This window comes from Rhinoraja longicauda, chromosome 25 (genome assembly GCF_053455715.1).
Source record: "Rhinoraja longicauda isolate Sanriku21f chromosome 25, sRhiLon1.1, whole genome shotgun sequence".
Lineage (NCBI taxonomy): Eukaryota > Metazoa > Chordata > Chondrichthyes > Rajiformes > Arhynchobatidae > Rhinoraja > Rhinoraja longicauda.
In genome coordinates this window covers 9,141,741-9,163,476 of record NC_135977.1, presented here as the reverse complement: position 1 = coordinate 9,163,476, position 21,736 = coordinate 9,141,741, and the positions used below count along the sequence as shown (strand labels likewise).

General features: G+C 43.2%; 1 protein-coding gene and 1 long non-coding RNA gene across 2 annotated transcripts in view; one reads left to right on the top strand and one right to left on the bottom strand.

Moving 5' to 3' along the window:
• mlec (malectin) overlaps positions 1–2,399 on the bottom strand; it is a 47,668-nt gene extending 45,269 nt beyond the window's left edge. Inside the window, exon 1 of the mRNA XM_078421237.1 lies at positions 1,828–2,399. Within this exon, the coding sequence (XP_078277363.1) occupies positions 1,828–2,113 (286 nt within the window). The 5' untranslated portion in view covers positions 2,114–2,399. The remainder of the gene's footprint in view (positions 1–1,827) is intronic.
• On the top strand, positions 1,853–14,657 carry LOC144605726 (uncharacterized). Its single transcript, XR_013548886.1, has 4 exons — positions 1,853–2,119; positions 2,661–2,771; positions 10,791–10,976; positions 14,419–14,657. It is a non-coding gene; the product is annotated as an uncharacterized LOC144605726 (long non-coding RNA).
• The last annotated feature ends 7,079 nt before the right edge of the window (positions 14,658–21,736 follow it).

Below are 21,736 nucleotides of genomic sequence, written 5' to 3'. Positions count from 1 at the left end.
ATGCATCACAACAACTTGGATTGGTTACTGCTCTGCCCAAGACCACAAGAAATTGCAGAGATCTATGGATGCAGCCCAATCCATCATGAAAACCAGCTTTCCTCTCCCCACTCCAACACAGAATCCATCTACACTTCAAGCTACCTTGGGAAAGCAGCTGACATAATTGAGGACTGGTTATATTCCAGTCATACCCTCTTCTTTCCTCTCCGGTAGGACAGAGAATACAAAAGCTTGAAAGCATGTACCACCAGATTGAGGATAAGTTTTTTTCCTGTTGTTATTTTATCACTAAATAGACCCCTCACAGGCTGTGAGGAGAGTCCAGGTCTCCCAACCAACCTTGTTGTGGCCCTTGCACATTTTCCTACCTACACTTTGTCTGTAGCTCTCACACTGTATTCTGCACTGTTGTACTTGCATCTAGTATGATTTGACTGGATAGCACAAAAAACATGCTTTTTCACTATATCTTAGTAAATGTGATAATAATAAAGCAATGTTCATATTGATTGCCTTAGTGTGCAAAGGTCTCTCAATTAATTGAGTAGAAAGTGGAAAGATGATTGTCGTGAACGACAGAGTAATCCCAAGGAATGTAACCTTTTTGGTTCTTACAAGTTCTTAACATCTGTGTGGAGATGGTATGACTCTTCATATAAGAAAATAGTCATCCAGGTCATGGTATTTTGCACAATAATCAGTGATTGCAAAATGCCATTCATGGAAGCAAATTAACAGCCAATTCAAAGAATGCCATGGAAGGACAACCGACCCAAAACGTCACCCATTCCTTCTCTCCAGAGATGCTGCCTGACCCGTTGGGTTACTCCAGCATTTTGTGTCTACCTTCAAAGAATGCCATGTTGCACAGATGGGGAGAGGAGAATGGCACACCACTAAAAACCAATCTAGTAGGAATTGTCAAGTGTAGCCAGTTTTCCATTTACACGATTAACATGCAAATACAATAAATCTTAATGCACGTGTTCCATTCTCCATATATCTGCATGCTATTTTAACATCAGTAATTGGACAGTTGCAACACAGATTTTCCACACAAAGCGCATTTGTGTACAAATTCTGTGTTAGACAGAAGACTCCAAAACAATTACTTTTTGAACCTTTGGCAGGATATAAAAAGGTAAGTCAATTTATATGACAAACCCATCTCCACATGAGATTCACAGATCAATGAGGAAAAGGTTGCCAGATCTCCCATCTGTGCTTTTGCTTCTCTCTCCTTGGAACCATCAGCCTTTACTTTTAATCTACACACGAGTATTTGGAGAAAGTTTGTTTTTGGGGGGGGGGGGTCATTGATTTTGATTTTGCAGACATGCAAGTTCTCCAGTTCGCCTCCAACGTGAGGGGCAAAGTGAGCATGTCGGCATTGGTTAGTAGAGGGAAGAAACACGTGGCCTTTTAAGTGTGATAAATACCTACTCTCTCCACCACCACCCCAACTTCCTTCCCCACGTTAGGGTAGCACAGTGGTTGCTGCCTTACAACACCAAAGACCCGGGTTCGATCCCGACTACAGGTGCTGACTGAAACGGAGTTTGTACCTTCTCCGAGAACTTGGGTTTCCTCCCAACTCCAAAGGCGTACAGGTTTGTAGGTTAATTGGCTTGGTATACATGTGTAAAAAATGTCCCGAGTGTGTGTGTGTAGGATAGTGTTGACGCGCGGGGATCGCTGGTTGGTACGGACTCGGTGGGCCGAAGGGCCTGTTTCCGCGCTGTATCTCTAAACTAAAACTAAACTAAATGTTTTATACTCTACCCCCGCGGGCCTGCGACCGTCCGTGGACCATGCATGGCTTACCCCTGCCGATTTTGCCTTCCAGCGGGTCTCTCTTGAACTGGATGCCGTGGACGTCGGTGTGAGTCTCCCCGCCGGCGTTGATCGCCCACACCACCTTGTCGGGCTGGGCACTCGCACCGAGGCAGCAGCGAGCCGTCGCCAAGGCCGCCGTTAGCAACCACAGGCAGTGTGAGCTCCGACTGCATAGCTTCCCTCCCCTCATCTCACCACCACCACCAGCCTCGGCGGGAGAAGAAGCAGCAGCAGCAGCAGCCGAGCCGAGCAACCGCCGCCCCGTCTCCACCATTCAAAGGTCAAAAACAGCAAGTACAACCCACGTTCGGTGTGAAGCCTGAGTTTGGGGGGAGGGGGATGGGATGGGGGTGGGGGGATGTATTTGCTGCAAGGAAGGCCCCGGCGCAAAAAATATATTTTTTTTTTTTGGAGGCTGAGGTGAAAAGCGCAACCTAACCTGATGGCGGCGGGTCGACCTGCGGCTTGGGTGATCGATGGCGCGCTCGACCAATGGACCGCGGAGGCTGGCCGTGGGCGCGCGGGGGGCGGGCTCTCCGCGGGCAAGTTGGGTTGCGCGGGAGCGGCGGCCGTTGGCAAGTTCTAACCGAATGCGGAAGTGGGACCACTGGGGCAAAGACGCGGGAAGGGGGGGGGGAGTCCGAGTCTACGTCCGCTTCTTTTTGAATTGCTTTGGTTAATGACATCCCACATAAAATACAACGTCATTTATCTACGTACTGATTTTTATTCTCCTGGGCTGCAGGCATGTTGTGGCATTCTCTGCTCGATTTTTTTTTTTTAAGATCTGACTTACCATTTCCCCCCCACTCTGCGAATAGTGCGGCGGTCCCGCTCGGCCAACCAGAGGCATCCAACACACACTTTCTGGCGGCGCAGCAGGGGCGGGAGCGAATGAATGAATGAAAGAAAGAGGGACAACTGGCCAGATAGTAAGTTCACAAGTCCGTAAATTCTCGGAGCAGAATTAGGCCGTTCGGCCCATCAAGTCTACTCCGCCATTCAATCATGGCTGATCTATCTCTCCCACCAAACCCCATTCTCCTGCCTTCTCCCAATAACCACTCATTGACACCCTTACTAATCAATTGAATTGAATTGAATACATTTTATTAGCTAAGTTTTGTATACGTACAAGGAATTTGCCTTGGTGCTTTGCTCGCAAGTAATAACACGATATACTGTAAACAATTAAGAATTAAAAAAACATTATAATTTAAACATGTGAAGAATGAAATAAAATACCAGAGCAAAAGAAGGTTACAGACTTTTGGCTGTTGAGTAGAGCTGCTGCTCGTGGGGGGGAAAAAGCTGTTTTTATTTCTAGCTCAAGAATCTATCTCTGTAGGAAGGAACTGCAGATGCTGGTTTAAGATAGACACAGAACGCTGGAGTAAAGGAATGGGTGACGTTTCAGGTCGAAACCCTTCTTCAGACTGATAGTCAGGGGAGGGGGAGATACAGAGAGATAAGGAAGTGTAAGGTGTGAGAATGAGACATCAAGGGAGGTGCAGGTCAAGGAAAATGCAGAATAGATCATTGTTAGCTAGGAGAAGATAACAAGCTTTACGCTTGCACCCCAACAGTATGAATATTGACTTCTCTAAATTCAAGTCACCCTTGGTTTCCCTCTCTCTCCATCCCTACCCCTTCCCAGTTCTCCAGTCTAACCGTCCCTAATTACATTTTATCTGTTTGCTTTGTTGTTACCTTCTCCAAGCTAACAATGGTCTATTCTACATTTTCATTGATCTCCACCCTCTTTGATGTCTCGTTCTCACACCTTACACTTCCTTATCTCAGTATTTCCCCTGACTCAGTCTGCAGAAGGGTCTCCACCCGAAAGGTCACCCATTCCTTCTCTCAAGAGATGCCGCCTGTCCTGCTGAGTTTCTCCAGCATTTTGTGTCTATCTTAAGAATCTCTGCCTTAAAAATATCCATTGACTTGGTCTCCGCAGCCGACTGTGGCAATGAGTTCCACAGATTCACCACCCTCTGACTAAAGAAATTCCTCCTCAATGCCTTCCTAAAGAAACATCCTCTAATTCTGAGGCTGTGCCCTCTGGTCCTAGACTCTCCACTCGGGGAAACATCATCTTCACATTCACTCTATCCAGGCCTCTCACTATTCAGTAAGTTACAATGAGGTTGCCTCATGTGCAGAGGGGCTGGAGGGCTCTTGTCTGAAGGAGGGTCCCCTGTCTGAAAAAAGGTTCCCCCTCTGAAGGAACCTGTCCAAAGGAGGGTCCAGGCCCTAAATGGTGCATATCCATGTTCTCCAGAGATGCTGAGTTACTACAGCACGTTGTGCTTTTTTGTTTGTATCTGCAGTTTCATGTGTCTGCAGGCACTTGTTAGCTATGGGGAAAAAAGACACAAAGTGCTGGAGTAACTCAGCAGGTCAGGCAGCATCTCTGGACATCATAGGCGGGTGATGTTTCAGGCCAGGACCCTTCTTCAGGCATTGTAAGGGGCTAGGGGAGGGGGCAGAAAGCTAGAATGGAGGAGGGGCAGGACAAAGCATGGCAGGTAACAGGTGAACACAGGCAGAAGGGGGGTTGTTGACAGGTAGGTGATTGCATCAGGTTCCTCCTACATCGGGCAATAAAAAGCCCCCCTTACCCGAGTTCACCTATTACCTGTTAGGAAGGAAGTGCAGATGCTGGTTTACACTGAAGACAGACACAAAATGCTGGAGTAACTCAGCGGGACAGGCAGCATCTCTGGACAGAAGGAATGGGTGACGTTTTGGGTCAGACCCTTCATCAGACTGCGAGTCAGGGGAAAGGGAGACACAAAGATATTTTAGATTTAGAGATACAGCGCGGAAACAGGCCCTTCGGCCCACCGAGTCCGTGCCGCCCAGCGATCCCCGCACATTAACACTATCCTACACACACTAGGGACAATTTTTATATTTTACCCAGTCAATTAACCTACATACCTGTACGTCTTTGGAGTGTGGGAGGAAACCGAAGATCTCGGAGAAAACCCACGCAGGTCACGGGGAGAACGTACAAACTCCGTACAGACGGTGCCCGTAATCAGGATCGAACCCGAGTCTCGGGCGCTGCATTCGCTGTAAGGGAATGGAAGGGTAAGGTGTGAAACCGAGACATCAAAGGGAATGAAGCTCAAGGAAAATGTAGAATAGATCGTTGTAAGCTATGGGATCTTCCTGTTTAGGAAGGGTTTCGACCCAAAACATCTATCCATGTTCTCAAGAGATGCTGCCTGACACACTGAGTTATCTGACACAATGAGGTAATCCAACACCTTTGTGCCTTTCTTCAATTGTACTCATGTATAGTATGATTTGAATAGATATCATGCAGAATAAGCATTTCACTGTATCTCTATGTGTGATAATAAATAAACCAATGAACCATTGATTATAGTGGATTTCTTGTTCACTGAAATGTGTAATGACTCGGTTGAGGATAAATCCAATAACCCACTGTCGCTTAAAGACGGACACAAAATGCTGGGGTAACTCAACGGGTAAGGCAACATCTCTGGAGAAAAGCTGATGTTTTGGGTCGGAACCCCTCTTCAGACTTAAAGACAGAGGTTGGGGAGGTGAACTGGAGGTTAGAAAAGGCCAGAACAAATTAGAGCCAGCAATGACCTCGGGAAGGGTGGAGTCCATAATGTTCCAACCAGGGACTCGCACAGGTCTGAGCCTTGCTCACCCAGACCCCAATTTTACTTCATTCTATGGCAGATCCACACATTCATGGACATTTATGGACAATCATTTTACTAGGGGAGCCAATCATTTAGGAAAATCAAACAAAAAACCTTGTAGATATTTCAACAACATCAATATGGAATTAGAGAGATGGAGAGAGCGACATGGAAAAGGTCACAATTGCAAATTTATAAGGCCATAAGACACAGGAGCAGAATTAGGCCATTTAACCCATTGAGTCTGCTCTGCCATTAGATCATGGCTGATTTATTTTTCCCCCTCAATCCCATTACACCTTCCTTCTCCCCATAACCTTTAACGCTATTACTAATCAAGGTTCTTCAAGTGACCACCAATATAAAAGACTGGAATCTGGGAATCCACCACTTGCTGTATGAGGAGGAATGGGTGACGGTTCGGGTCGAGACCTATCTTCAGAGTCTGAAGAAGGGTCTTGACCTGAAACGACACCCAGAGATGCCTGACCCGCTGTGTTATTCCAGCATTTTGTGTGTCTCTTCGGTGTAAACCAGCATCTGCAGTTCCTTCCTACACGTTTCAGTGAGGATTCATTACTTCTAGCTTTGGGGATCTATCACTTTTATTAGTTGGATCTGTTCACTTTACTTAGAGAATTGCAGCTTTGCCATGAATGTTGATTAGCAATACCGTGACTGGCCAGCAGTTTCCAGTGTTGAATCCATCACTTTTATTGCAGCAGTCCGTCACTAATTCTGTAGAAATTCATTAGTTTTGCTTGTTTAATTTGTAACTTCTACAGTGGGAATTCATCAATTTTACTTTGAAGGAGCATCACATGTACCATGACAATCCATCTATTTTATTGTGTGGATCGATCTGTTTTACCGTGGAAATCCATCACCTTCCACTTCAGCAACTCATCGCTATTACTAGTTGAAAAAGGAAAAAAAGGGGCTGACTCTAACCTTAGTGTGTGTAGAATAGTGTTAATGTCAGAGGATCGCAGGTTGGCGCGGACATGGTGGGCCAAAAGGCCTGTATGCGCTGTATCTCTAAACTAAACTAATATAAAAAATATATTCTTCAGTAACATTGAGACATAAGTATAAGCAGGATTTTTTATTTTTTCAAATTCTGGACACCAAATATCCATTTACTCTGACAGCAAACGATTCTCACATCAGTGAAGATAATGTATTCTTGCAGTAGTAGTGATAAACACCCTTAGTAAAAAAAGTGGAATTCTTAGGTTGAAAGTAACTCATTCGATCAATAAAAGTAATTGATTCCTTTAGGAAAAGTGCCGGATTTGAACGTTCTATTAAAATATGGTGTGGTGGCTTGAAAATAAATTTGTCAACTCAACGGGTACAGGTACAATGAAAAGTCTTGCTTGCACAACTTCACAAGCACATAAAATTCTGACAACATATGAAAATATCAATTATACATAAATCATATACATAATTTCTACAAGTGAAAAGAAAAAGACTGCAAAAAAACAAGACAACAGTGCATTGTCAGGGTAGGTCTATGGTTGTGGAGATTGGTTCAAGAACCTGTTGGTTGTAAGAAAGTACAGATCCACCACCGATTTTCCAGCATCCTTGGTTCCAGAGCCTTTCTGAATTTTCCATTTTGCCGGACAAACAGGCCATGGCCTCCGCGAGGAGTCCAATGGTACCAGAATGGTCTGCCGAGGCTGCTGAGGTGCTGAGATTCCGGCCTGCAAAGTCGGCTGCAGAAGTCAGCTATGGGAACAGATCTGACGGTTTCGGCTGGGCTGGAGTTCCAGAGCCCTGGCTGCGGGGGGCAAATATGGCCCGCCAAGGATTGGCAAGGAAGTCCTGATGCGTTCGAGATCGGGCGCCTCACCCTATGTAGTCTAGCTGCCACATTTTCGGGGGGACTTCCTTGGGGGGGGGGTTTAAATTGCGCGCTCCTAATTTTTAATTTTGTCAGGATTAAAGAAGGTGCTGGACCACCAGTTGCCTGAAAATTGGTGGTGGACCTGTAGTTGCTTTTGAACTTGATGGTGTGGTGCCTCAGGTTTCTGCATCTACTGCCCGATGGTAGCAACTGCATCAAGCAGATGCTTTTAATGGTGGGGAGAACTGTGCCCATGATAACCATATAACCATATAACAACTACAGCACGGAAACAGGCCCGTTCGGCCCTACCAGTCCACGCCGACCACTCTCTCTGACCTAGTCTCATCTACCTGCTCTCAGACCATAACCCTCTAATCCCCTCTTATCCATATACCCATTCAATTTACTCTTGAATAATAAAATCGAGCCTGCCTCCACCACTTCCACCGGAAGCCCATTCCATACAGCCACCACCCTCTGAGTAAAGAAGTTACCCCTCATGTTACCCCTAAACTTTTGTCCCTCAATTCTGAAGCTATGTCCCCTTGTTGGAATCTTCCCCACTCTCAAAGGGAAAAGCCTACCCACGTCAACTCTGTCTGTCCCTCTTAAATTTTTTAAAACCTCTATCAAGTCCCCCCTCAACCTTCTACGTTCCAAAGAATAAAGACCCAACCTGTTCAACCTCTCTCTGTAGCTTAAGTGCTGAAACTCAGGCAACATTCTAGTAAATCTCCTCTGTACCCTCTCCATTTTGTCGACATCCTTCCTATAATTTGGCGACCAGAACTGCACACCATACTCCAGATTCGGCCTCACCAATGCCCTGTACAATTTTAACATTACATCCCAACTTCTATATTCGATGCTCTGATTTATAAAGGCAAGCATACCAAACGCCTTCTTCACCACCCTATCCACATGAGATTCCACCTTCAGGGAACAATGCACAGTTATTCCCAGATCCCTCTGTTCCACTACATTCCTCAATTCCCTACCATTTACCCTGAACGTCCTATTTTGATTTGTCCTACCAAAATGCAGCACCTCACACTTATCAGCATTAAACTCCATCTGCCATCTTTCAGCCCACCCTTCCAAAAGGCCCAAGTCTCTCTGTAGACTTTGAAACTCTACTTCATTATTAACTACACCACCTATCTTAGTATCATCTACATAGTTACTAATCCAATTTGCCACACCATCATCCAGATCATTAATGTAAATGACAAACAACAGTGGACCCAACACAGATCCTTGGGGTACTCCACTAGACACTGGCCTCCAACCTGACATACAATTGTCAACCATTACCCTCTGGTATCTCCCATTCAGCCATTGTTGAATCCATCTTGCAACCTCACTATTAATACCCAACGATTTAACCTTCTTAATCAACCTTCCATGTGGAACCTTGTCAAATGCCTTACTGAAGTCCATATAGACAACATCCACAGCCTTGCCCTTATCAATTTCCCTGGTAACCTCTTCAAAAAATTCAAGAAGATTAGTCAAACATGACCTTCCAGGCACAAATCCATGTTGACTGTTTCTAATCAGGCCTTGTTTATCCAAATAATTATATATATTGTCCCTAAGTATCTTTTCCATTAATTCCATGATAGACCGGGCTGAGTCCAGCACTCTGCAGTTTCTAGTGTTGCTTTAGCAAATAGGTGCAGGAGGAGACCATTTGGCCCTTTGCATTGGAATTATTTAGCAGGCCATGATACAACCAGTCAGCCTACTCTCTACAGTGCATCCAAAGAGGTTTGTTAGGGTATTTGGTGATATGCCGAATGTCTTTAAACTTCTATGGAGGTAGAGGAACAAGCACACCTTCTTTGTAATTACGTCTCAATGCTGGGGACGTAGATGTGATCAGCATAAACCTTTCTTTGACTGGATAGCACACCACAAAAGCTTTTCACTGTACCTCGGTACACATGACAACAATAAATTCAACCAAACTTTGCTTTAGGTGGCTTGAAAATAAATGAGTAATTGTAAATTTTCCTAAAATTCCCCAATTTGACTTTAGTGCGTTTACTCAACCCCATGTTGTCATTCTTAAAAGACCCTGAATGTACATATTTCACGTTTCTTATTGTAAAAGTGATTGGTTCCCACTGTAATTCACTGGGAGACCAATGCTTTATAGTGCCGGAGTTGATAAGATTTTAATGGCAATCCATCAGAAATTGATTGAGGATCTATCATTTTTATTGTTGCAACTGCTGTTTTCACCAGATGAAATCCTCATCCTTATGATGATTGTCCATCATAACAATATTGGATGTGATTTTATTTCTACAATGGAAGGGATTCCATCATACATTGTAGAATACATTACTTTTCCTGAAGGAATCTCGAGTTTTACTGTAGCAATCCAACACTTCTATTGTGAAACCCTGTGAGAATCCAAGATTTTTTACAGCCCTTTGCTTTTGCTAGGAATCAAACAATTTTATTTTGAGATCCATCTCTTTTATCGTGTGAACTCATTATTAATACAGTGGGAGTTCATCGTTTATTGTTCAAGTTTGTTACTATTACAATGATTACATTTGTTTTTTTTCTGCATTTACTAACAGTGTATGTCACTTGTGCAGAACAAACATTATATTTTTACCCCTCCCCTCTCCCGCCCCTCCCTCCCCCTTCCTCTCCCCCCCACTCCATCCCCCTCAACCCCCTTATCCTCTCCCCCCCCTCCATCCCCCCTCCTTCCCTAGATGATAATTGCACCTTTTTGAGGTAGCGCCTCATTTAGTTTAGTTTATCGATACAGCACAGAAACAGGCCCTTCGGCCCACCAAATCTGTGCCAGCGATGATTCCCTTACATTAACACTATTCTTTACACATGAGGGACATGAGGTATAATTTTACTGAAGCCAATTAGGCTACAATCTTGTACATCTTTGGAGTGTGGGAGGAAACCGGAGCACCTGGGGAAAACCTGCGTAGTCACAGGGAGAATGTACAAACTCCGTACAGTCAGCACCCGTAGTCAGGATCGAACCCTGGTCTCTGGCACTGTAAGGCAGCAACTCTACTGCTGTGCTACCATGTCGCCCTTAAGCATTATGTAGATGCTTTCGATGGTGGGGAGCAGGGCCGTTTTTACAGCATTATGGGCCCCCGGGCAAAGCAGTGTACTGGGGCCCCTACCGTTACTCTCCCCCACCCTCCTTTCCCTACCAGCCCCCCCCTGTTGTGCCGGCGAAAAGCACTTACCGAAAAGCACTTAGCGATGGACTTAGGGTGCTACATTGTTGCGAAAAGCACTTACAGATCGCTGTGAGAAGCACTTAGTGACCGAAAATGTTGTGAAAAAAGCACTTATTGAACCTACATTTTTAAAGTAGTATTTATTTATTGCATGTCACTTAACATACACAGATCAGCATGGGGCCCCTATGCTCGTGGGCCCCCGGGCAAGTGCCCATCAGGCCCATGCGTTAAGACGGCCCTGGTGGGGAGGGCAGTTCCCTGATGGACCGGGCTGAATCCACCACACACTACAGACTCTTGCGTTCCTTTACGTTGGAATTGCGATGACATTGTGAGAATTCAATTTTTTTAACGGTGAGAATCCATTGCTTGTTTATAGGAATTAAAAATATATATATTTTGAGATCCATCTCTTTTACTGTGTGAACATTATTAACTGTGGAAGGTCATCATTTATTGTTCAGATTCTTTATTATTATTGCAACATTATTACGCACAAAAGACAGTAGGGACATTCAGAATAGGCAAATGATTCTATAGTTGGGCTTGGAATAAAACCACTGATGAGAGCAAGAACAAGTCGTGTTTCTGCTTCCCTACATGAGTAGGGAAGAGTAATTGAAGGACAAAATATTTTTAATTCATAGGAACTATGAACTTCTTTGGGGCAGCACGGTGGCGCAGTGGTAGAGTTGGCACCTTACAGTGCCAGAGACCCGGGTTCAATTCCGACTACGGGTGCTGTCTGTACAGAGTTTGTAAGTTCTCCCCCTGACCGCGTGTGCTTTCTCCGTGTGCTCCGGATTCCTCCCACACGCCAAAGACGTACAGGTTTGTAGGTTAATTGACCTCGATAACATTGTAAGTTTATCCCTAGTGTGCAGGGTAGTGCTAGTTTATGGGGTGATCGCTGGTCGGCGTGGGGTCAATGGGCCAAGGGGCCTGCTTCGCACTGTTTCTCTAAAATAAAAGTAAAGTAAACTAAAGAATGAACCTCATCCTTATTATCATGCAATATACTAATTGTACAGTTATTGAGAAAATTCAATACGGTGATCTTGACAAATGTCAGCAATGTATATCGTATATTGAGGAATGTTAATACCTAGAAGCCCGAGTTCCAAAGTTACTGCATGTAATATTTCCCCATCTTTTTCCCTGGCTAGAAGACAGTCTTACAAACATGTTCAAGAGTCAGGAGACTTTAACTGTCAGAGGTACCAACAATGGAACAATGAAATTCTCACTTGCTGATCACAGCCCCATAAACTCAATACCTCACAGATAATATGCAATAATCAAAAATACAGTAAACCAATAACTGTAAGACTAGGTAACCATAATAGCACAAAAATACAAAGTCCATAGTGCAAATAGGGCACAGTCCATAGATGATCATAGTTTGTCTTCCTGACACTGGAGATTCCAGTGGAGGAGGCTCCAGCACCAATTTATGCAGGGACCCTTAACTGGGTCAGTGATAACATGGTGGAATGAGGTGTGGGGCCTGGGTGTGATGTGAATGTGATACTGGTGGGTGGAGTGTGTGTGGAAGAGGGTGTCTCAACCCAGAAGTAGAGAGTATGATATGGGGCGAAGCTTACAGTTAATCACCGTGCTTACAATTGATGTTGCCTGACCTGCTGAGTTACTCCAGCCCTTTGTGTCTATCTGCGGTATAAACCGACATCTGCAGTTCCTGCCTACGCAGTTAATCACCGTGGATTGGCTAATGATGGAATATGGAAGGAGGATGCATGGGATGGGACGGGGCAGGTAGATTGGATTGAGAAGGGAGATTGATTGCGGGAGACCTGGTTCTGATCCCAGATCCTGTTCCATTTGGAATGTTTCACAATAGTGGAATGATGTCTTTTGATTAAAAAAAATAACTGAGTGCTGGAGTGGCTCAGTGGGTCAGGCAGCATTTCTAAAGAACATGGATATGTGAAAATCCAGTTCTGGACCCTTCTTCAGATGTATCTTTTGATACAGCTCTGTTTTAGACTTTACTTTACTTTAGACATACTGCGTGGAAACAGGCTCTTTGGCCTCCCAAGTCCACACTGACCAGCGATCACCCCGTACATTAACATACACACACCAGCAACAATTTTCCTACTTACCAGTTAACCTACAAATCTGCATATCTTTGGAGTGTGGGAGCACCTGAAGAAACCCATGCAGTCACAGGGAGAATGTACGAACTCCATACAGACAGCACCCGTAGTCAGGATCGAACCCGGGTCTCTGGCGCTGGAAGGCAGCAACTCTACCGCTGTGCCACTGTGCCGACCTCTACTTACTACTTTTACTTTTAAGGAACACAGCCATCATTTTGTGCAATGCAAGCTCCCACAGACAGCACGTGTTCAAATGATTCAATTTGGATGTTATCTGGTTTACCTTTATTTATGGCAAGGAGAACTCCTGCTCCTCTTCAAATATTAGTGGAACTCTTCCAAACATTTTTGAAGCGAGACAGACTTTTCTTGACCTTCTGAACTGGAGGTAGGATTGCTGCCAGCTGAGTCACTTCTGACACTTAAGCCAGGAATTTCTGCTGAGTCTATGTGCAAGTAATAGTAACTTAATCTTGGACAAACCCGCTGGGTGCAAAGTACTGAAGGTTTGCTCTGGAGGAATAAAGTCAATACATTTTTGAAATGATACCCGTAGAAATCAGATATGCTATAAACGTATTTTTGCCAGCAAGCACTGAATACTATGATGAGATGTAAAAGATACTGACACACACGAAAGGCTATCCTTAACTGTAAAGATAAATGGAAAATGGAAAGCTGTTCTATGTTTGACATGTATGAGGAAAACGATTTTCTATCTGTCTGCAGATGAAAGTCGTATAATGGTTACACAGCAGGGATAATTAGATTTGGAAATGTAATCAAGCAGTGTGCATGTAAGATACCATAGAAAGGATTAGCCTAGGTAATATAACCAACATGAATGTTTAAATCACCAACTGTAGCCTGTTTAGTATTAGTAGTTAAAAAGAGATGCAGTCCATTGAGTCCACATCAACTATCAAGCCCTCATCTTTATACACTGACCCACTTTATTCTCTCCGGGTTTGCATCAATTCTCTCCTAGATTCTACCACTCATCTACAGATGAAGGACAGTTTAACACACGATTTTGGATGTAGGAGGAAACTAGATCACACGCATGCAGACAGAGAACGTATAAACTCCTCACGGACAGCACCAGATGTCAAGATCAAACCCGGGTTACTGGAAGTGTGAGGCAAAAGCTCTACGAGTTAGGTTACTATGCCACCCTCTCTCCCTTTCCCCACCCTCCCCCCCTTTCCTAACCTCTATTACACCTCTAATGCAGGTTAACACTCTCATTTTTAATGTTTCCTAATTTTTTCCCCTAAATTGAAAACATTATTCCTAACAAATATGGATTTTAGATTTTCAGATTGAGTACTTGGTCCAAATTGTAAATGAGAAATATTAAATTTGTGGCAATAAATGAGAGAGCAGAATAGTCGAACGTACACTTTAGTGAGAGCTTGAGCCATAACATTATTATTTCCTTACACATTCCTCTGTCTGAGCAAGACTGGCTTCTAGACCCACCCAGACTACTTAAATCACAGCCTCACTGGCTCAACTTTAACACTTGTAATTCAAAATTGATGTGTATTTTACAGGAGTAGGCCCTTCAAGCCTGCTTCACTATTCAATGAGATCTTGGTATTCTGATTGTAACTCAGTTCTGCATTCCTGTCGTCCCGTGGTAACCTCTCTCTCTCTCTCTTGCTTATCAGGAATCCGACCACAACCATAAAATATGCAAAAACTCCAGTTCCAGAAATCTAGAAGGAAGGGAGCTCCAAAGACCCTCAACCCCTGAGTGGAAAGAAATCTGCCTTATTATATTTTTCTAATTCTAATTCTATCATTTTATTTCGTACATGTTAAAAGACATCAATTAAAAAACAAAATAAACAACAACAAAAAACAGAAGAAATACAAAGAATTTCATCCATTACTTAACGTCTTTACATGTGCGAAAAGGAGTAGGAAGAAGTGTGAACTTATTTAATCCTACCCCCATTCCCTAATCAATATTTATCAAGTATTATCTATAATAACTAATACCTAAAATACATATATAACTACATATATACTCACTCACCCCTACAATCATATGAATATACCTATTTACACAATAATGTCTATATTAACTACATCTGATATATATACATACATTAGGCCAATCATATATATACATATACCCGACCATTTACATACAAAATATAAATACAAATATAGTCACCCACCCGTATAATAAGTCAAATATTAATACAAAAATACTCATACACCCTTGTATGTTCATATAGATATACTTATTTAAATAATGATGTGTTATTATATGTAGACCCCTGGTGACTGTTAATCCCCCTCCTCACTGTACCTAGAAAAAATCATGTGTTTATATTTGTTTTTAAACTGGATGATGTTTGAACATTGTTTTAATTCCGCATTCATTCTGTTCCATAGCTTTACTCCACTGATTTTTATAGAAAATCTTTTCATTGTTGTTTGAGTATTGCGAATCTTGAAATTTAATGTTCCCCTTAAATTATACCCCCATATATAATGTGTTATGATGCAGCTCTCTAATACTTTGGTTGGGCCGCATTTAGAGCGTTGCGTGCAGTTCTGGTTGCCCCATTACAGTAAGGATGTGGAGGCTTTGGAGAGGGTGCAGTGGAAGTTTACCAGATTGCTGCCTGGATTAGAGGGTTTCAGCTACAAGGGGACGATGGATAAACTTTGATTGTTTTCTCCAGGACGTCAGGTTCAGGGAGACTTGAAAGGTATATAGAATTATGAGAGATAGATAGGCAAAGATAGAAAAGCAGAACCTTTTTCCAAAGCTGGAAATGCCCAACACTAGAGGGCGTAGTTCTAAGGTAAGAGGGGGAATGTTTAATGAAGTTGTGTGTGGCGCAGGTTTCTCACACAGAGAGTGGTGGGGCCCTGGAACGCAATGCCAGAGGAGATGGCGAAGGCAGATACAACAGTGGCATTTAAGAGGCTTTTAGATAGGCACACGGAAGTGCAAGGAATAGAGGGATATGGATCATGTACAGGAAGATAAAATCAGTTTAACTTAGTATCATGTTTGGCACAAACAATGTGGGCCAAGTACAGTTCCTGTACTGTACTATTCTATGTTCTATATGATCACAACATTATACTAGTTCTACATGAATAGTTGCTTCAGTTTCAGGATTGCACGAAGGGAAGAGGTAAAAGGGCTGATGAGGCACTTGCTGCAGTTGCATTAGAAAGTGCTCTATGATGGGGAATGGTGGGCATGGAACGGAAGAACAGGAAAGGGAACTGCAAACAGAGCAATCCCTGCTAAATGCTGAAAAGGGAGAGCAGGTGAATAGGAGTCTAATGGTGGAATCCTGTTGATTAGAGAGATACAGCATGGAAACATTGAGTCCCATCAGTCCATTGAGTCCACATCAACCATCGATCACTCGTCCACACTAATTCTCCGTTATTCCACATTCTCATCCACTCTCTTCACACGAGAGGCAATTTACAATTAGCCTACAAACTCACACATCTTTGGGATGTGGGAGAAAACCAGAATACTTGGGGGAAATGCACGGGGTCACAAGGAGAAGGTGCAAACTCTGGACAGACAGCTCTCAAGGTCAGGTCAAACTCTGGTTTCTGAGAGGCAGTGGCTCCATTTGCTGTGCCACTGCCGCCCAAACTGGTGCTGGTGCTGGTGGAAATTATAAAAGATGGAAATGTTGAATGCAGAGCCTGGTGGGGTGGAAGGTAATGAACAGAGATGCTTTGTTATGGTTCTGTCCAAGGGGAGAAGGGATAAGAGCAGACGTGCAGGAAATGGATGAGATGAGTTCAAGGGGTCAATCTAGTATGGTGGAAGGGAAGACACGGTTAAAGAAGAAGGAAGATGTTTCAGAGGCACCCGTGTGTAATGTCTCATCAGAACAAAAGCAATAGGGACGGAGGGACTGAGGGAATGGAATGAAGTCTTTGCGGAAGGCAAGGTGGGATTAAATTTAATTAAGGTGGGTGTGGGCTTGCAATGAAAAGTTATTTACAGTAAGACTACGTTTAACTGGGTATGTATTCATTAGTAACAATATTGTATTAGTAAAATTTGAATTTCCCCCTCCCTTTTCACCTACATTCCTTCTTCTGGCTTCATAATTTGCAACTCGTCAATCCTTATCTTACATATTTTGTCTCTCCATCTCTGGCCTTTGTCCAAACATCAGCCTGTAATACCCCCCCACCACACACACACACACACACTTGTATCTCACCCACCTATCGCTTGTCAGGCTTTGTCCTACACCTCCTTTTTTTTCTAGCCTTCTTCCCCCTCCCCCCCACCACAATCAGTCTGAAAGGGTTCCGAACTGAAACGTCACCTATCCATGTTCTTCAGAGTTTTTACTTAACCCACTAAGTTATTCCAGTAATTTGTATCTTCTCTTCTAAAAAAGAATAAAACTGCACTAAAATATCTAATTCGATTTTCATGACCTCCGATAATAAACCATCTAGGCCGCTTCATAACCCTCGTGCAATCTTGGCAGCGTTACATGGTTATCAATCCTCTTTATTGGCCTGAGTTAAACAGAGGCTAAACTTAGCAACATCTGCTTTGTAATTGCTTAAAATAAATTGAGATTCATAAAATTGTTCTAAAATATCAACCTCTGAAGGACAATCCATGTTAACAGGATTGCCCATCGCCTGGCTAGTTAGTGCTCTCTTAGTCTCTGCCAATTGTTTTTAGTTTTTTAAAAATATTCATCCTTCTGCTTAGCAAACCTCTTTGCCACTGAATTGAACTTTATTGGCAGTGCAGCAGGTAGTGCTGCTGCCTCATAGCACCAGAGACCCAGTTCTATCCTGACCTTGGCTGCTGTCTTTGTGGAGTTTGCACGTTTTCCTTTTGATCATGTGCCTTTCCACCATGTGCTCTAGTTTCCTCCCAAGTGTTCCTCCCATGTCCCCAAAGATATGTGGGTGTATAGGCTATTGGCTTCTGTAAATTGTGCCATGCGTGTAGGAGTGGAAGAGAAAGCGGGATAACATAGAACTAGTGTGAATGGGTGATCAATGACTGGCGTGGACCCACTGGGCCAAAGTACTGAATCTCTAGGCTCAAAGATTCTCCTTTTTGATGGATCTAGCTTTACCTCATTCACACTGGAAATTTCCACTACCACTTATTGTACCAGGACCAACCAGCAATACATCACAAACAGTGCCTTTCTTGTCAACTAAAATAGAAAATCCATTTAAAGGCTGCGTAATTGAGACCTTATTTACACTCAAACTGTTCTGAAAAATTACACCTCTATCAGAAAATTCAGATATTTACCTCACCATCAACCGATACTATATTATTAAAATTAACTAGACCAAGTGTACCCGTTGGGCCCAAACCTCTCCTGCATTGGTGCAGCACCCTCTCCTCCCCTCCTCCCCTCCCCTCCTCCCCTCCCCTCCCCTCCCCTCCCCTCCCCTCCCCTCCTCCCCTCCCCTCCCCTCCCCTCCTCCCCTCAACTCCCCTTATCCTCCTCCCTCTCTAGCTGACTACAGGAGTTGGGACATCATAGTACTGCCCAAGGTATTGGCAAGACCACACTTGGAGTACTTTGTGCAGTTCTGGTCACTGAGCAGTAGCAAAGTGCAAAAAAGACTTACGGGGATGTTATCAGTTGTTGAGGGCTTGAGTTATAAGAAGAGGCTGCAGAGGCTGGGGCTGTTTTGTAGGAGGCTGAAGAGTGACCTTCTAGAGGTTTATAAAATCACGTAGGACGTACAGAAGGTGAATGGTCACAGTCTTTTCCCCCCAGAATCGGGGAATTTAATACTCGAAGGAAGAGATTTAAGGTAAGAGGGGACAGATTTAAAAGGGACACGAGGGGCTTTTACCCTCGTGATGGGTATATGGAACAAGGTGTTAGATGAAACATAGAAACAAAGAAAATAGGTGCAGGATAGGTGCAGGAGGAGGTCATTTGCCCTTTGAGCCAGCATCGCCATTCATTGTGATCATGGCTGATCATCCACAATCAGTAACCTGTGCATGCCTTCTCCCCATATCCCTTGATTCCGCTAGCCCCTAGAGCTCTATCTAACTCTTTTAAATTCATGAAGCTTTAGAGGTAAGTACCTTTGCAATATTTAAAAGACAGTTGGACAGGTATAGGAAGGGTTTGGGGGGACAAATACAGGCAAATGGGAATAACAGGTAGACTTCTTGGTCAGCATGGAGTATTTGTGCTAAAGGGTCTGTGACTCTATGAAAAGGCTTTAAGGGTCAGCCCAACTACATGCATGGATTGGTAGCAACATTCTGCCTCTATTAAAACCAGAAAGGGGATGGGTTCAAGGCAGATTAAGTTGCTGTTTCTCATTTCTAACTTTTTTTTTACCAAGGCCTGCTCTGCTCTCTTAGGCAAATGTAAAAGATGCAAAGGCTCTATTTAAATGGGAGGATTGGAGTCTGTCCAAGTTGGCGGTGCTGGCTCGAAGGGCTGAATGGCCTACTCCTGCACCTATTGTCTATTGTCATCACAGATTGCTAATCATTCAGTCAACTGTAATTGAACAAGTTATCTGGTCATTAGTCATTGCTATTTCTGGGGTACTTTTTCTGCTTTCAAAATGTTCCGTTTGTTGTGTTTCCTACAATATAACAATGATTACGTTTCCAAAGTATTATATGTTTCTGTAAATACAAGGATACAAAATGCTGGAGTGACTCAGCGGGACAGGCAGCATCTCGGGAGAGGAAGAATGAATGATGTTTGTGGTCGAGACCCTTCTTCAGACTGAAAGTCACGGGAAAGGGAAACGAGAGATATAGACGATGATGTAGAGAGATATAGAACAAATGAAAGCTATGCAAAAAAGTAACAATGATAAAGGAAACAGGCCATTGTTAGCTGTTTGCTAGGTGATAACAAAAAGCTGGTGTGATTTGGGTGGAGGAGGGATGGAGAGAGAGGAAATGCAGGGGTTACTTGAAGTTAGAGAAATCAATATTCATACCCCTGAGTTGTAAGCGAAATATGAGGTGCTGTTCCCTAGGCCATTTCCCCACAGTTAAAGAGTGCTAAGTTTATCAAGTAGACTTGTTTTATGGTCTTGCAGAATTCTGTGTGATTGTGTGATTTATGTATAATTTATGTTTTTGTGTGCTTGTCTGTCTATGTGCTTGTGTCTGAAGAAGGGTCCCGACCCGAAACGTCACCCATCCTTTTTCTCCAGAGATGCTGTCTGACCTGCCGAGTTACTCCAGCACTTTGTGTCCATCTTTGGTATGAACCAACATGGACAGTTCCTTGATTCTATAGAAAATGTTAAAATGTTTTAGAAGTAACTTCCTCCTCCTGGTGTGAGAATAACTGAGCTTGGGGCAGCACATTAGGCAGCTAATAGAGCTGTTGTCACACCAAATCCAGTGACCTGGGTTAATTCCTGACTTCCAGTGTTGTATGTGTGGAGTGTGCACACTCTCCCTGTGACTGCATGGGTTTTATTGTCATATGTCCCAGATAGAACAATGACATTTTTACTTGCAGCAGCGCAACGGAATATGTAAACATAGTACTCTGCAAACAATATAATAAAAGAGAAAAAGTTCAGTGTGTATACACGCACACACATAAAAACAAACAATAATAGTGCAAAGAGACAAAACCAATATCCCCAAGTCTTAGTTCAGAGCTTATCTTGAGGTTTAGGGTTTAATAGCCTGGTTGCTGTAGGGAAGAAGCTGTTCCTTAACCTGAACGTTACAGTTTTCAGGCTTCTATATCTTCTTCCTGATATCCAAATCCTTCAGTTTCGTCTGTGAAGGTTGGTTTATCGGCCTCAGTAACTTCCGCCTTGTGTGGAGGTGAGTGGTAGAAGCCGGAGGTCGGGGTTTTAAAGCAGAACCTCTGTTCATGCACACATTTACTCGTGCGCAGGAGCACTTCTGTTTCTGACTTACATAACATCTGTCTTTTGCAAAGGTCTGCGGGGTGTAACCCTTACATTAGTCAGGGAGCAGTTGTAGAGCAACGGATGAAGTGCTAGAAGTGGAACTTGCTCGTAATCTTCTAGCCTGTATGGCCAAATCTACCTTCTTTATTATTTTCTTTATTCCTCTTTATTAATTACTAGACTTTGGTAAAGATTGTAAAATGTCCCAAGTGTGTGGGATAGTTCTAGTGTACAGGGGTCGGTTGTCGGCGCGAACTTGGTGGGCCGACGGGCCTGTTTCCACGCTGTATATCTAAACTAAACTTTGAACCGATTAAGGCTCTGCGAAACCACTTTCCACCTGACAAATAGGCAATCTAACCACCAAATTGTCACCAATTTAGAGATTGCTGCTGGTGGAATCATTGAATGAACAGCTAACATATTACGCCAGCTTTCCTCCGTATGTTATTTTAACCACGATCAAGTTAACACACGTTAAAATACATGACAAAGTAATGATATAAAAACTTTTGACTGTTCAACTTTTGACTGTTATCACCATAGATAATTCCTTAGCTCAGTGCTGTTTGAACCTTGTACGTTCCATCAGCAATGTGCTTACAATTTTATCTATCTCTGTAAATTCAATATATTAATACACATATTTATCAGAGAAATTGATAATTTTATATATGCTTGTAGAAAATAATTAATCATTTAAACTATTTTTTTGGGGGTGTGGGCATTGTTAGAATAGCCAGCATTTATTGTCCATCCTTAATTGAGAACAGGCCAAAGGGCCCATTTCCATGCTGTATCTCTAAACTAAATTAAACTCTCATCCCTGCCTTATATTAGCTCATCTGCTGTTGAAACCCCCATGCAGGCCACAGCTTCATGCTGAACTGACTATTCCAATGCATAAATGGTCGTTCTCACATGTCTGTTCAATGAGTTCCACTGATTAACCACCTAAGCATTGGAACATTATTCTATTTATAGCTTTAATTAGTCTTTTGTTGTGCTTCCAAATCCCTGGAAATGCATCTTTGACAGAAACATCCTCGGATTGGGAGATTTAATTAACAACCT